The 17,231-nt window shown below is 41.9% G+C and overlaps 1 protein-coding gene across 1 annotated transcript in view; it reads right to left on the minus strand.

Annotated features, from left to right (window-relative positions):
- The window catches only part of IL12RB2 (interleukin 12 receptor subunit beta 2), a gene marked incomplete at both ends in the record, with an annotated part of 63,519 nt that overhangs the window by 7,259 nt on the left and 39,029 nt on the right, over positions 1 to 17,231 (minus strand). The window contains 5 exons of the mRNA XM_084241599.1: positions 598 to 688; positions 4,257 to 4,394; positions 8,695 to 8,853; positions 8,943 to 9,041; positions 13,642 to 13,842. Of these exons, the coding sequence (XP_084097725.1) occupies positions 598 to 688; positions 4,257 to 4,394; positions 8,695 to 8,853; positions 8,943 to 9,041; positions 13,642 to 13,842 (688 nt within the window). The remainder of the gene's footprint in view (positions 1 to 597; positions 689 to 4,256; positions 4,395 to 8,694; positions 8,854 to 8,942; positions 9,042 to 13,641; positions 13,843 to 17,231) is intronic.

Below are 17,231 nucleotides of genomic sequence, written 5' to 3' on the forward strand. Positions count from 1 at the left end.
GAACAATACTTGGGTGAACAGTCCTGTCACTAAATACCTGTATATACCTGCAGTACACTTACAATACATTTCTAGCTAGGAATTTGTAGGTCAAAGGTATAATATTAAAAAAAAAAATTATACTGCTGCCCCTAAAAGTTCAGTATGGTCTGCCACCAGCAATGTATGAATACCCATTTTTTCACCCATAGCAACAACTAATATCATTTTAAAAATACATTTACCGGGCCTCCCCGGTGGCGCAGTGGTTGAGCGCTGGCTTGCGAAGCTGCCCGCAGCCTCTGCAATGCCGGTTCGATCCCCGGCTGCTCCCTGGCCACCGATGGAGGGTCCCACATGGCGCGCAGACCTCTCCTGCCGCCCGCTGCTCCCCTCAGCAGTGTACTTCGGTCCTTCTGCCTGCTCTGCTCCCCGCTCTGGCTCTGGTGAATTCTCTCACCCTCCCGTGCTTCTGACTGTACCCAGTGCTTGTATAAATAAATAAATAAATAAATCTTTAAAAAAAAAATAATAAAACGAAATTCTTTAAAAAAAAAATAATAAATAAAAAATAAAATAAAAATACATTTACCAAATTGGCAGGTGTAACCAACTCACTTTTGCCGGAAGAAACGTGTTGAGAAAATGCCCACTGTGATGACAGCAATGCAAATGCTTGGTGCCAAATATGCGATCCAGTCAGCTTTACCTGAAAAGTTAGCAAACACTGTGACTGTGTTATCCTCAATGACCATATCAAAATCTGTTGTGTAAAGCCTCTGAGTCCTATCCACAGCTCCTGGTAAGCGAGGCTCAGGCACAGGGCAACTCATTTTTGTCTACTCAGTTTAGGGAGAAGAAGCCCTAAGGGGACCAAATTCTGTTCTTAGTGAGGAGCCCCAGTCCTATGAGGAGCTCTTTCCTGTAACCGGGCAGAAGGGGTGTGTGTGGGTGGGGGGTCGGGGGGACATATAAAGCACTGTTTGAAAATGAGGAGCCCTGAATCCTGACTCTGCCCTAGTTGATGTGTGATTGGTGGACTACAGATCCCTGATCTGTAAAAGGTGAATGAATATATCTACCTTGCAGTTTGCTGTGAAGATCAGAGATGGTGTATTTGCAGCTCATAACAATATTTCTGAACAAAGGAGGCCTTCAAGAAACAGTAGCTATTAATTTTACCAAATCGTGGATAAGGTGTCTAACTAGCTAGGCTCTTTGAAATTATTCAAATTCTATCCTATGAAAAAAATTTCAGGACTTGACTATCGGTTCAGAACCATTCATTAGTTCTTCCAATATCTAGTTAACCATGTAGCAGGCCCTGTTGGTACTGGATGAAAAATGAATATGGCATGAGCTCCACTGTCTTAAGGTAAAAGTATAGTATAGAAGACAGATGTGTAAACATCTAAACAATAATCCACAATGCCAGGGGATATGCATAAAAATGGACATGGACAAAGCAGTGTAGCAGAGAACAGCATGGCAAATGGCCTCGCGAGGGGCTCAGGGAGGTTTTATAAAAAATCAGTTATCAAAAATTTAAAGTTGAAGGGCAGGTGGGAGTCATCAGCAAAGTGAACAAGTTAGAAAAACTCAGACAAAGAGAACCATGAAAAGGATGGAAACAGCACTATAGGTAGTCTGGGCAACTATAGGTAGTTTGCTTTGCTTTCAAATACAAATGATCAGTGTGTGGCAGAGGATGAGCTAATGGGCGAACTGGACCAGATCATGTAGGATCTGATAACAAAGCTGTGTGAATTCCAATTTGAGGGTATTTGAAGAACTACTGGTGGTTCTTCCACAAAAAGTGGAGTGTCAGCATTGAGGATCTTGCAAACAAGAGTGACAGACAGGGTGGGTGTAAGGGTGAGCAGTGGGGAGAGGCCAGAGACCTGCTAACCAGGTGAAATGTGTGTTACCAGCAAGGAAGGACCGCGTTAGTAGGCAGCCTTGTTACAACCCTACACTGTCAGCACAATCTGACAATTTCATCATCATCGGCCTTCCTTTCCTGGGCAGATGGGACAAATCTGGAGTACCACCAGCAGAAAGATGCTGACTCTTTAATCCTATTAATTGCAACAAATTAATTTTCATGAGAGTTCTAGGGAGATGAGAAAAGGGCAAGGGCTTATCAATTTTTTCCAGTGGGACATACCTAGCAGAGGATACCAAAGTCCTAAATGATTAACTTGAGATTCTATGTCGCAAAGCAAGAACAGCTTGTATAATGCCTGCAGCAGATGCAAATGAGCACTGCCAGAGAGAATGGTGTACTTAGCTGGTGGAGGGAAAGCCATGTTAGCTGGGTTCTTACTCATATACATATATCTCAAATCTGAATTTGATTTGTAGTTCTGCTGTTTACAACCTCCATAACCTTGGATGATCATTTTGTACCTCAGAAGGCATTCTAATAATTCATTCCTAATTTATTTCATATGGAGTGCCTGGCAGTGTAGCTCAGTAAAATCGCATAAAGCAGGTTCTTTACATGATTTGAGGTCAAGATTAAATGAGTAAAACTGCATGTTATGTGAATTCAATTGTGTCTTCCCATCCACAAAATTCACATTTTGAAGTTCTACCCTCTGCCATCCCATTCCACCAGAAAGTGATCTTATTTGGAAACAGGGTCATTGCAGAAGTAATTAGTTAAGATTAGTTCAGACTAGAGTAATCCGGGCCTCCCTGGTGGCACAAGGGGTTAAGCACAGCACTTTGAAGCAATCCGCAGCCTCTGCAGCACGAATTTGATCCCCGGCCGGCCAGGGAGATACCCACATGGCGAAGCAGACCTCTCCTGTCTCGCCTGCTGCTCCCCTCAGCAGTGTATTTCAGTCAGTCTGCCTGTTCTGCTCCCCACTCTGTCTCTGGTGAATGCGCTTACCAACCCCCACACCTCTGGCCTGTACCCCAGTTCTTGTATGCATAAATAAATCTTTAAAAAAAAAACAGACTAGGGCCTCCCCGGTGGCGCAGTGGTTGAGCGCTGGGTTGCGAAGCTGCGCGCGGCCTCTGCGGCGCTGGTTCGATCCCCGGCTGCTCCCCGGCCACCAGAGGAGGATCCCACATGGTGCGCAGACCTCTCCTGCCACCCGCTGCTCCCCTCAGCAGTGTACTTCAGTCCTTCTGCCTGCTCTGCTCCCCACTCTGGCTCTGGTGAATTCTCTCACCCTCCCGCGCTTCTGACTGTACCCAGTGCATGTATAAACAAAACAAACAAACAAACAAATAAAAAAAAAAAAAGACTAGAGTAATCCATTATGACTGGTATCTTTGTAAAAAGGGGACATTTGACAGAGACACACAAAAGGAAAACTTAGTGTGAAGATGAAGGCTGAGATTTGCAAGCCAAAGAATGCCCAGCATTGACATTGCCAGCAAAGCATCAAAAGAAAGGAGAGGGGCATGGATCAGATTCTCACAGCCCTCAGAAGGAACCAACTCTGCTGATACCCTGAACTCATTTCCAGCTTCTAAAACTGTGAGAAAATAAATTTATGTTGCCTAAGTTACTCAGTTTGTGGTATTTTATTATAGCAGATTCAGCAAACTAAGAATATGCTGAAGGCTTAACAGTGACTGATCTGTGATAACTATCTGATAAGCAACACCTGTATTGTTATTATTGAGATAATTCTCATCATTCACTGAACTGATATTTAATGAACAAGTACTAGGTGCTAAGAACCATTCTAGACCATAAAGACAGAAAAACAGATTATTAGTCCCCACTTAGTGGACTCAGAATTTTGAATAGGAAGCAGTCAGATATAGTGCTTTATGAAGGAGATTTAGCGGTGCTCTTGGGAAGGCTTCCTAGGAAGGAAACCTGTACCCTGAGTTTTGAAAGATGAGTATACACTGTCTACAAACACACAGTGAAATGGTAGGGTACTCCACTCAGGGGAAACAGCAAGTGCAAAGGTGTAACAGCAAAGAGGTGGTAAGTTATGCATCACAATTCAGAGAAATGCGCCATGAGGCGACTTCATTGTGTAGACGTCACAGAGAGGGATCACATAAACCTAGGAAGTACAGTTATTACACACCAAGGCTAGATGGTGGAGCCCATTGGCACCACTGTCATATGTGTGGTTTTTTTTGTCGTACTTGTGTCGTATTTGTGGTTGACCAAAATGTCATGACCAAGGTACCATTGAGTGGATTAAAGACAATCTGATCATCTCTGTGCCAAATGTAGTGGGATATCTGTCCCTGTAGGAATCCAGGGGGGACTCACCATTTTAAAAGTTGTTTCTTACCTTGTAGACAAAATTCCCTTTCATTTCCTTGGGGGCTTTCACCAGCAGCTGTCAGAGCTGTCATCCACAGGATGTATGTCACTCTGGGTTGCAGGCTAGTTATGTGATGTGAATTTGGGGATGCCCTGTAGGGAATTTCTGAAAGGAAGAGAAAGGAAGTGAGGCATGTATTATAGGAAATATTTGGATATGGGCTTTTATTCATTTTTGTTAATGATACCTTTAATTTGAAATAGAAAAGCACATTGCTGATTTAAGACAGTCTTAATTCATCAGTACTTAGTACTTTAACAATCCCTGTCATTGTCATTTATGGAATCCCCACTTCACAGTCCATCAAAGGAATTAAGTATTTTTTTCTGTGGTAAATTCCTTTGAAAGAATTATTTTTTATCATTTTGCTTTGAAATTCTTTAGCTGTGGTTACTCCTTTTATTTCTGATAACTCTGTTCCCAGCATTTATCATATATATTTGAGAACTCCTGGGGAGGAAACTCAAGATACAAATTGTTTCCAATGGAATTTTTAAGAAAGTTGAATTGAGCAGTTAATGAAGTAGACATTTAAGTGACATGTATTCATTTCATTTTTCCATTTTTTTGTTGGCTCTGGATACTGAGCTTAATATATGATATCTGCTTCAAATTGACATAAAATCTAGAAATTAGAGCAACGGTATTTAATTTTGGCAGCTGAAGCCTAATATATCAGTTCTATATACTTTTAACACCCCTTCTAGGTCCTTAGAAGGAAGATTTTGCTGTTTTTCTCCTCTGAGAAGTATTAGTGATGGTAGCCAGTAAATAGGCAATCTTCTCCCTAAGTGATTTGCTGGCTGTGTTTTGAAGTGACCCTCAAAAAATGGGGAGGGGGCCTCCCTGGTGGTGCAAGGGGTTAAGATGCAACCTATGTAGCTGTCTGCAGCCTCTGCAGCACAAGTTGGATCACCAGGCCAGCCAGGGAGCAACCCACATGGCTCAACAGACCTCTTCTGACTCGTGCGCTGCTCCCCTCAGCAGTGTACTTCGGTCAATCTGCCTGTTGTGTTCCCCACTCTGTCTCTGGTGAATCCTCTCACCCCTCACACCTCTGGCCTATATCCCAGTTCTTGTATGCATAAATAAATAAATCTTTAACAACAACAACAAAAAAAGATGCGGAGGACTGTAAAGTCAAAGCCAGAATTTTGGCAAGGGTAGCTTGCTGGCTTACTTGTCACATCTGCACCCATACTGGTGATCTATGCAGAAACTAGAAACTTAGCCTTATGCCTCAACATCATTTACTGGCCCCCAAACCCCAAGGCAAGTCAGATGATGCTAACCATATGCTGAATTTATTTAGACAGTCACAAATATTTACTGAGTATCTGCTCTGGGCAAGGCAATAAGTATATACAAGGCATAGAATCTGCCTCAAAGTGTTCACCATCTAGCAGGAAAAAACAGACCCTTTACATACTCCCACCCTGTCTTGTTGGGTGACCAATAAGACAGAGCCTTGTAATACTACATCTACTCCACCCAAGGTCACTGAGACCTGGGCACATAATTTAACACTGTCATAGCAATTTCTATATTTTATATCCTGTTGAGAAAAAAATACCATGTGGAAAATTTCCAGTCTTACTCTAACCTGATGAAATTGCTTGCTTGCATGGACTTAGGCTATATAATTAAACTCAAAAGTATCTTTGACTTCTTCCTAAGGCAGAGAATTAAAAAAATTCATTTTGAAGAGACCTTCTGCTCAACTTTCTGCAGCAAAACATCAGCAAGCCTCAGGGAGTCAAACATCCAACTTGTGAGGGCATCTTCAGCTCTGGGGGTGAAATGAGATTACAGAACTAAAGGTAAGGACTTGAATAGTGTGCTGTGCTGAACAAGTTGACATATACACACATACACATATGTATTTGATGGATAAAAATAAAAGCTATGGGGGGAGTAGGAGCAGTAAAGAGGGTGATGGTGTCAGCAGTTTTGGCAAAACAGGTTGAGTAATGGGAACAAGAAATCAAGTCATGCAGGAAATACTAGTTCTGCTGCCTAGGTCTAGGCCAAGATCTCTAGCAGAGATAAAGGAGGACATTCAACCCTGGCATCTGAAACATCAGACACAAGGTAAATGACAAAGGTACTAGCTGAGGAAGACTTGATAGTTGCCAATCAAAGGAAAGGCTGCAGGTAAGGTCAAAATGTACCAGGCAAAATATCTGCATTGTTACTTTAAGTTAGTTTTTACTTAACAATCTGCATTGGTTTAATAAAATGTAGGGCAGTATTCACCCATGTGCTGTTCAAGAAATACTTATTTTTATTAAGCACCAACTGTGTGTCTGACGGTCTTATAGATACAGGAGAGACAAAGGCAAGCAAACTGCCTTGGCTTCTGCTCTCATGATGCTTAAAGTCTATTGGCAAAGGGAGCCAAGAAGAAACAAAGTATAACGTGTAGGTCAGAGGAAGAGCATGCTTGCCATTGTACATGGCAGCAGCAACACAATTCCTAGCAGTGACTACACACTGGAATCACCTGCCAAACGTACTGGAATGCAGATGCCTGGGCCCCATCCCAGTTGTACACCTCTTCTTTCCTGTCCTGGCCATGCCCTTCCTTATGGTTCCTGTTGCACTCTGCATGTACCTGGCGGACAGTGCCAAGAGAGGTGAAATGGGATTCCCTCCTCAGAACTCCACTCTCCTTCTGCTGTTGTGGCACCCCTCTCTTCTGGTGCCTTTCTTCCTTCTCCTCAACCTACTGCCCTCTACCTCTTTCCAGAAACTACTCTTGTGAATTTGCTAGTGATTTCTGGTTGCCAACGCAATAGGTGCCTGTCAGTCCTTGGTTACAGCTTTTGGGTCCTTTTCCATCTCCTTCAGTAGGCTGAACTCTCAGAAGATAGGGAACAGGTTTCATTTATCAATAAGAACTTAATGAAAAACAGGGCAATTTAATATAAACTCTACAAATTAGGAATTTAAATCTGTGCCCTCCTATTTTGTTTTAAAATACCCTTACATAGACTTTAGCCTTACCATATTTATTGTAAAATAAAGTAGGTATTTTTTTCAACAACTGCAAGAGCATCTTGAAACTGCTCTACCATCTAAACAGATTGATCTTTCTGGTTATAAGTAAGCATGTAGGTTTAGACTAGGCCAAAAAGAAAATTTGGGGGGTACCAAGTATCATGTGAAAAACTCCAAATGGCCCATGAAAAGGTCAACTAATTCCCCACCTTTTGGGATGCATTTCCAAACTGATGTACCCTGACAGGTCAGTGAGAAGCAGTTCTGTTGAATGACATATTCTATTTATCAAAGGTAGATTAGTTAAGTGAATGATTATAAGGTTTCATAAGGGAATACTATAGAATTGTTAAAGAATAAGGCAAATTCATATGAACACTTCCAATATGTATTATTAAAAGACACGTGAAAATATATGAGAAGAACCCAAATATATGCTATATAAGCATTAAAAAGTTTTTTTCTGGAAGAACACATGAAGACCTGCTAGCAGCCTAAGTATGGAGGAAAGGATAATTTCCATTTTATATCTTTCTGAACTAGCTGAATGTTTTTACCATGTATAATTATTATTTATAATAAGAAATTAACTAGTTTTCAAAGTCATAACTTTCAGAGAATCAGTATTGTAGCTTATATAAGATGAAGAGAGAGGACCAACTCCTAAAGGTTCTGAGGAAAAAAGCACTCTAGCAGGCTGCTCTCTGGCACCCACGTCTCAGGGGGACATTGTTACATTATTCTCAGACCTAACTGTTCTCATGAAGGAATGTTGCTTTTTTATAATAAATGCTCCTGAAATAAAGCCAGATGCCTAGGAAATAAAGTTATCAATCCAGGTGGGCACAGAGGGGAACCCAAAAAACTGAATAAATCAAAGAATAGAACATCAACGCTGCAAGTGACCTGGAGTTACTTCATGAAGAAATCATCCACGAAATAATTTCAGATAATGCTTTCATCAGAATTTAATTGCTTTAGTCTTATAATAGAATAATTACGGGTCATAAAAGGTTACTTAAATGATACTGCATTTTATTCACCTAAAGGAGAAAATATGCTATCATGGTATTGGCAAATGTGGGGCTTTAAATGCATTTCTTACAAAACTCCAGGGTCTATATAGCATTGAAATGCTTTTATTTGCTTTTTGAAATGCTGTCTATATGAGTATGTTCCTTGACAGTCTAGTCCATTATCTTCATTTATTCAGTTTGTTTGGCACATAATGTATATTCAACAGCTTTGTGTGTGTGGTTAGAAGTCTTTTATTTTTCAACTAATTTCACAAACATTGATCAAGCACCTAATAAGTGCCAGTCCCAGGTGCTAGCGTTTATGCATGCAAACACACGCCTGACAGCTAAACAGAAAAGACCCCACTGCATTTGTTTTTCACACATACCACAGAGGTAAGTCTGGGAATCAGAGTTCTGTTCCCTCCAGTATATCCTGTAACGAAGGATGCAGCCCATTTGCTCCTGAGCAGGAATTCCATGCCATGAAATCAAAACGCCTCCCTTTTCCGCTGTGATGGCATTAATGTGAGGGCCACTTAGTGGTGCTGTCGGTGGAACAGACGAGGCTTTTATTACCCTCCAAATCCAAATCAGTAGACTTAAGCAAAATTTGGCAGGAGGACCCAAGACTCACCTTTGTGCTTAGCATCACCCCTAATGGAGCTGCATCCTCCCTGGTCCCCCGACAGCGCGTACACATGGAATTCATAACAGATGTAGGGCTTTATGTTTTCTGTAAGGAACAGGTAATTCTTAAATAGTGTGGTATCAGAGGTGAGTCACTAAAGCAAGCCATTTTAATATCCGCTATGGATGCATTCAAGGTTCTTGTCTCTTTTTTAGCTTGAAGATGGTACAGTCTTGACTGAGGGCAAAGGGGTGACCTTTATAAATTATAAAAATCTCAGCATCTTATTTGCTATGCCACTGACTTTCTGGAAGCCATTGCTCGCAACCACGAATGGGTATGAAGTGAACAAATAAGCAAACCTGTTTCTTTCCAGGGTCATCATGAGTAAGGAGACAAAAGCTGTATCAGTTCCAACAAGGATTTAAATGTAACCACAAAGACTGCTTTTGAAACAAAACTTACCTTTAAGAAAAAGACTGACTTTTACAAATACATCATTTGCTGTTTACAGAAAGGTGAGGCTTTTGTTTGCAGGCATAGAACTTGATCTGCTCATCCCAGATGCTTATCGGATCTGACAGGGCATTGCTGAATGACACATTTGGGTATGACTAACCAGGGCAAGCTCAGTGCAGTCTGACCCTTTGTTCCTTCCCGTGTTTCACTCCTCCCCGCATCATGTTCCAATTAGATCCTAGTTGCATCATAGCCTGGAAGGTTTGGAAGCTACCTGGGGATGTCAGTGCACCTTCCCAGTTTTTAAAACATCATGCTTCGCAATTTTATCCAGTCATGAGGTTTACTGGCAAGTCACTCTTCCCTGCCAAAACACCTTATTTCCCTATATCTCAGACATCTATTTCCTGTAAAGAAAAGACCCCTCTCTTAGGTTCTGCCCTTGACATATCTTTAAATTCCCAAGGAAAAGAAGAGAGAATCCTCACTAGATAGCTTTGATAAATCATCATGTGATCAAGTAAGGACTCTCTCCATATTGGTTAATGCCCTGTCATAGGTAAATCTGATCCCCTACACTGACAACTGATTAACATTTTCCTTTTTGGGAAGCGGAATTTTACATCAGAATAATTTACTAAATACTGTGTGATTTATTATATGAAAGTCCATTGTCCTTAAATATTCCAGCAAGTAAGTAGCATGTGAAGCTCAGCTGTACAACCAGTACTGTCAGAAGAGACCATGAAATGAAAACACACCTTGAGTGAGTTCCAACTCGTATTTGTGAATCAAGTGAAATGGAGAAAAGGATGCTGTTAGCTTAATCCAATAACTCAGAGGTTCTTTGTGAGTGGCATCCAGATCCAGAAGGTCAAAGGCAACATGGACTATGGAATCATATTTCATTTGGAAGGGCCTAACTGCCTGGCTGCTTTGCCTGTAGTAGTGGAAGTGACTTCCAAGTACTGTGTCACGTGGAGACATGGAGTTCCAGATGAGCTTATCAGGCAAAAGACTTCATTGCATTCTGCTATGCAAAATATAAGTTCAGGGCAGAGGCTTTGGGAAATGCCACATTGCTTACTTGGGGGGCTAACCATACGGGGGGAGGGAAGACAAGATGGCTCCATAAACCAGTGAACATTCCCCTTTCCAGGACAAGTAGAACTCTGGCGAGCTTGTTTACTGGTTCAGACTTCAAGGACTCTGCTTGATTAATCCTCTATGAAAACTCCCTAACCATGTTTGGAACCATCTCAACAGTTCCTTAGCCCTGTGGCCCACAAGCCAAAGATTTTCATTTCTTTTCTGCAGTTTGACCCCAACTTCCAGGCCTATTCCCCTCTATTCCTGTGCATACATCTATACCTGGTGCCACTGAGCACAGGCCCTGTCTCTGGGTTTATAAATCATCTCTTAAGTGTTTTTTTCCTCAGGGTGCTAATTTCACCTACTAGTTTAGGAGAAGGCAAACATTAAATGATTGCTAATGAGGAGCAATCACAAAGGAAGTGCAACGGGGACATCAGGGAAGGTTTCCTAAACACACGATGTCTACATACTTGTGAGAGAAGTGGCTCTGTAAGGGCAGAAGCATCTTTACCCAGATAGAACTAGACTGATGGTCCCTAGCTAAATCCCACCAAACCTAAAATCCAGGAGCTGGCTGCATTGAGACTCACTCCCAAACACCCAGCTCCGCCCAGGCCAGATGCTGAGGACCAGGTTGCAGTGCGTCCTCTTACTGCCTGGGGAGTTTCATTCTGAATTCGTGATAATTACGAATTACTAAATTTCCAACCCAAACAAATAGTTAAGCAAGTGTTTTCACAAAGGAGAACAACTTCCACTAATAAAGTTATTTTACCCAGTGTTATATTGGTTTTATTAAAATATGAATATTCTAAAGTGCTTAAAAACATTCTAGTTTCTTAAGTATGGAGAACATCCTCTCGTCATCTGTTTTACAGTATTTGTGTGGAAATAAAAGATTTTTAAAAGGGAAGGAACTTTAGGGACTACATGGTTCAAACTATGCCATATGTTAAGTCCTAATACAGTTTAAAATAATTGTTAACAATTTTTTTTAGCAGTTTGGAGTTCAGTAAATGCCTTTTCTAGCCACTATTTCATCTGACTTGATGGGCTTGACAGCCCTAAAGGAAAACTGGTTCTACTGAAACAACTCTAGGGACAGGGAACACATTGCCCTGAAGGGAAATCAGTTGTTCTATTAGAGACTCTCCAATGCAAGGAAAGTTCCTTCTAAAAATTGAGTTGTCACCTACTTTCTTATAATTTCCACACAGGGGCCTTACTTTTGCTCTCCAGAACAAGGAAGGACACATACTCTTCCTCATGTACATATCAACGCCAGCAGCAGTCATCCTGCCACCCCACTCCCATCTAGAGTTCTCTTCTGTGGGCAAAATGGTTTCCAAATTAAAAGGGTCAGACATTCCTCTGCTGCTGGCTGGGTTATCTAGGCAGTGTTCCCTTTAAGTGCAGGGGCTAAAACTAAACACAACCCACTAAAAGCCTGAGCAGCTAGACTACAAAAGAGACATAGTTAAGGACCACCTCATGTGTTCTCGTGTTGTGTGCTGTTTATCTCATTTTCATAAAGCAAGGCGTGTATCCTCCTGGACAGATGCAATGACTGTCAAGCTGTCATGCAAATATGGAATTTAGAGCTTGAAAGCCTATTAAAATCTTAGCTCTGTCACATATCAATATAATAAAAATGACAGCTAAATTAGCACACACTTAACATGTGCCAAGGATTGTTCAAGCATCTCCCCTACACTGTTAGTTTTCACAATAGCCCAGAGAGGTAGGCAACATTATCGCCCCCATCTTACAGATAAGGAAAATGAGAAGGCAGGAGAGTTAAGCAGCTTACTCTAGGTCATACAAACTAATGACAGCAGCAGGACTCAAACCCAGATAGCCTGGCTATGGGACCAGTAATTTTAACCACTTTGCTGAACTTAACATTTCAAATGGACATTGACTTAATTTTGCCCAGTTTTTTTTTTTTTTTTTTAATAGTCTGGAGGTCTTTTTTTCTTCTCACACCTCTCATGCCCTGAATTCACAGGGAATGGGTTCCAGCAGCTCAAGCGCCTTTCCATTGGTTTTCGCAAAGTGTGCTTCTACGAGGGAACAGGCTGGAGCTCCAGGGGAATCCAAGTACCTATATCTTTGACTTCCTTTCTCTTTCTGATCATTTTCTTTTCACACATTTCAGGAAGCTATCTCGGCTCTTACAGGATTTAATATACTCAATAGGAACATTAATTCTCTTGGCAAGAATCTTGCCTTTTATGTATTTGTTCACAACAATGCTAACTGCAGGCTGGGCAACATTATAGATTATTCCACTTTTGCCATGGCAACATTTGTTGGGCATTGCTTCTTGAACAGTGTCCATCTGCTTGCTGTCTGCAGTATCACCTTTCTTTCTTATGATTTGTGTATATGTGGCCAAAGAAACAACTTCATGTTTTCTAAAAGGCTTAGAGAACATACAGGGGTGTCTCTCCTCTTTCCCTTTGTGTTGGTCACTCTGGCAACTTAAAGTGTTCCAAATTAGAGCTTTCACTGTTTCTCAAAAGATCAAAATAACAGTTTTGATAGCCTCTCGTCATTGAAAAGCCACTGCTAGCAATTACTTCTGAAGATGTGTCCAATCGTTTTAATACATTTTTAGATGCTTTCCATCAACTAAATCATAACCTCTGACAGATTTGGAATTTGAGGATTAGAGACTCCAGTGATCATATAGATAATTCTGGATTTCTGGCCACACAAATAATAAGTAGAATTAGGAATGAAAGAGTCTCTTGGTTTCCTCATATGTACAATGGACATAGTAACTTTTGCCCCACATGATTGTTCTTAGAATTAAGAAAACTCTTAAATGGCAGGTCCTACCACACTGACTGGTTACTACTTAACTCTCTGCCATGCTTGTTTGGTTCAATAATACATTCATCAATATAAGTGAATGTGCCAGGTGCATGGATTTTTCATAAATACTAGACTATTTAGTAAACCGGTGTTCTTCCACAGCTTTCAAGAATACACAGTGGTATATTCTGAGGTGCTGTTCCGATGGAACCTAGATTATCAGAGTCCCTTATCCCAGATTGCCACCTGTAATTGAAGTTAAGGTTCTGTAAGTTTCTCAAGCAAGTGCCAACTTAGCAACCCTCCAGAAAGAAGGTGAACAATTAAGTACCTGAAATGAGAGTTGACATGTTATAGGGGGGACTCCGCAGCCAGTTTAGAGGGGATTCTGTGCTCCCTCCGGGATGAAGCTCCCTCCATTCCACCACGTACTCCTGGACAGCAGGGGCAGTTTTGGCAGGAGGCTTCCAGCTCACCATGATGTTGTCCAGGCCCTCTGGGCTTGCAGAGACCTGGTGAGGTGCCAGCAACTCTTTAAGGGAAAAAAAAGGGAGGGACAAAAACAAAATGACAGTGGATAAGAAGATATAAGAAAGAACCCATCCCGGGAAGGTGTGAGGAAAAAAATTCTTTTTAAGGACTTCAAGTTTACAGATTTATGTTCATCCTGCTTCTTAGTTCTGGAATCAATGGCTTGTGCAAAGACCCTGTGTAATATGGTATGTGGAATTATTTTACCTTTTTTTTTTTTTTTAAAGAGGCATGTATATTTATTTATTTATTTGTTTGTTTGTTTGTTTGTACACGCACTGGGTACAGTCAGAAGCGTGGGAGGGTGAGAGAATTCACCAGAGCCAGAGCGGGGAGCAGAGCAGGTAGAAGGACTGAAGTACACTGCTGAGGGGAGCAGCGGGTGCCAGGAGAGGTCTGCACGCCATGTGGGATCCTCCTCCGGTGTCCGGGGAGCAGCCGGGGATCGAACCAGTGCCGCAGAGGCCGCAGTTAGCTTTGCAACCCAGCGCTCAACCGCTTTGCCACCGAGGAGGCCCTTATTTTACCTTTCATCTTGCCATTTCACTTTCCATTTCTGTGTTCACATTTGGCATTTTCAGTACTGTGAATTTTGACCATTGTGATAATCTGTAGTGGCACCTCATTGTCTGAACTTGCAGCTCCCTAACCATGTATGATATTGTGCATCTTTTTATGTGTATATTTTCCATGTATTTATATTTTTTAGAATATATATATATTTTTAAAGATTTATTTATTTTTATATAAGAGCTGGGGTACAGGCCACAGGCGCGGGAGTGTGAGAGGATTCACCAGAGAAAGAGCGGGGAGCAGAACAGGCTGATTGAAATACACTGCTGAGGGCAGCAGCAGGCAAGTTAGGAGAGGTCTGTTGCACCATGTGGGTAGCTCCCCAGCTGGGGATCAAACTCGTGCTGCAGCGGCTGCAGATAACTTCATAGGCTGCATCTCAATCCCTTGAGCCACCAGGGAGGCCCGATATTGCTTATTTTATTTATTTTTGTCCTTATCTTTATTACTTACTTCTGTTTCTAATGAATTTACCCTATTACCTTTATTTTTCTATCACTTAGCTGTAGCTCATGCGCTTCCACATAAGTTTAGGTGGGGAGGAGCAACTTTTCAAGATAGATGACCACTATCTGTGCCCAGATTACCCTTAGGCATACCCTAGGCTCCTTCAGAAACTACCCGTGCTTTATGCTGGCACTGCTCTTTATGGGGAGTGGGACTATGACTCTGTTTTGTAATTGCCCGGTCCATGGGGTAAGTGGCAGGAACAAATCTCTGGCAGCTTATATTGCCCACTGTTGCTGCTCTCCCCAGGTAGGTTCTAGGGTGTCCTTGAAGTTACTGTGCCCTGCTCTTCAGAGTTTTTGCTCCATAAGAGAAATGCCCAGCAATGATCATATCAGGGCAATGCAAAATTATCATATCAGGGCAATGCAAAATTATCATATCAGGGCAACAAAAAGGAATGCAACCATGAAGTGTACCTCAGCCCTCTGCCTTCATCACCATTCCCCACTGCACAGGGGCTTAGCCATCGCCATCCTATCTCTCAGGGTCGGGTTTAGTGGTGAGATCCTGTAACCTATGTATTCGCAACTGGGTCAGGAACTGGGATTCCCAGCAGTCATTCCTTTGTCTTCATCTGCCTTGACTTTTGATGTCTTGGCTATGGCATGGCATTTGTTTATTTGTTCATTTATATATGTATACATGTGCTTATTATTTATTTTAAGGAATAAATTTAGTCATTCAGTAAATATTTATTGAACACCTTGGTTCACAAGACCCTTTGCAAAAATGCCCTTTTTAACCACTGCTCTCTGTGGAATGAGCTAAGCAAATCAGCTTGGCATTTTCCCACCTCTGAGTCACTATACTTGCCAGGAACCAGCCTGGATTTCCTCCCCCACGATGTTTGCCAGGGCATGTTCTCTTCTTCAGAACTCAGCTCACAGCTCACCGCTTTCTGTCACCTTTCAAAATTATTCCTTTTCTCGTCATCATTCAGTGTCTCATCTCCATTTCACTGAGGCCTCTGAATAAAGGTATGAAGTTCATAAGGTACCAGGCACAAGTGCCCACCAAAGAGACAGATGGCCTGATTTTTCAGTCCAGCTCTGCTACTAATTGGATATAAGATTTGGCTAAGTTATTTTACCTACTGGGGCCTCAGTCCCTAACATCTCTGTGGGTCTCTGTGTAGGGCTGGACGACTTCTGCCTCTTCCTGTAGTTTTAAGAATTTTTGAGCACAGGGACTGGTCTGAAATATCAAATATGTTTTACTTGTTGATGGTGGGTTTAATACATATTCGGCTTTCATAACAAATCAACACAGTAATTCTTGTGCTTTCTGATAGGCAATGCTGTGGCAGGTGCCTTTTATAATCATATTGTCCCAATTTTCTCAAAATCATTCTTTCAGTTGGGGCATTGTTATTTGTCCATGTGAGTAGTGTGAACATACACTGAAAGAGACACAGACACACAATCATGGCATGCTATTCCTGCAGGTCATTCAGAATAAGTGTGAGATGAGTGTCCAGGTTGGGACAACTGGCTTGCCAGTTTGGCCTCCAGGTTACCTGGGGGTGTACAACTACTTGTACTGGGCGGTTTGGATGTGGCTTTAGGAGAGACAATAAGCTCTGTGACTCCACGATTCTCAGGTGCAGGACCCTCTTAGTTACCACTTAGCTGTAGAGAGCTTTTTTAATGCCCTATCTTACCTCCCCTACATGTTCCTCCTTAAGGAGCCTCAGCTCTATTTAACACCTGTCCATTCTGAGAGAAAGACATGTTCCTCTTATCTCCTTTTGTCTCTTGATCCCATCTTTGCCAGCTCCCCAGGGATATCCCTCCAGGAATTAGTCTTATTTTCTTCTTCATCTTCAACCTTCTTCTCCATGCCCCCCCCCCCTTTTTTTCAACTTATATACCCATGTACCTCTCACTTTAAAACAAATCCTCTCACTGAACACCTGTATTTCTCACCTGGCCATAACTAACCTGTCTCTTCTAATTTGGTTTCTCGTGTTTTTTAAAAATTCACATCCCATTGATTGATAATTAGGATTAATATATTTCATATCTTTTTTTTAAAGATTTTATTTTATTTATTTATACAAGCACTGGGTACAGTCAGAAGCGCGGGAGGGTGAGAGAATTCACCAGAGGCACAGGGGAGAGGAGAGCAGAGCAGAGCAGACTGACTGATGAAGTACACTGCTGAGGGGAGCAGCGGGTGGCAGGAGAGGTCTGCGCGCCATGTGGGACCCTCGTCTGGTGGCCGGGGATCGAACCAGCATTGTAGAAGCTGTGGGCAGCTTCGCAACCCAGCGCTCAACCACTGTGCCACTGGGGAGGCCCTATATTT

The sequence above is a fragment of the Talpa europaea genome (genome assembly GCF_964194135.1).
Source record: "Talpa europaea genome assembly, chromosome: 9".
In the NCBI taxonomy this organism is placed as follows: domain Eukaryota; kingdom Metazoa; phylum Chordata; class Mammalia; order Eulipotyphla; family Talpidae; genus Talpa; species Talpa europaea.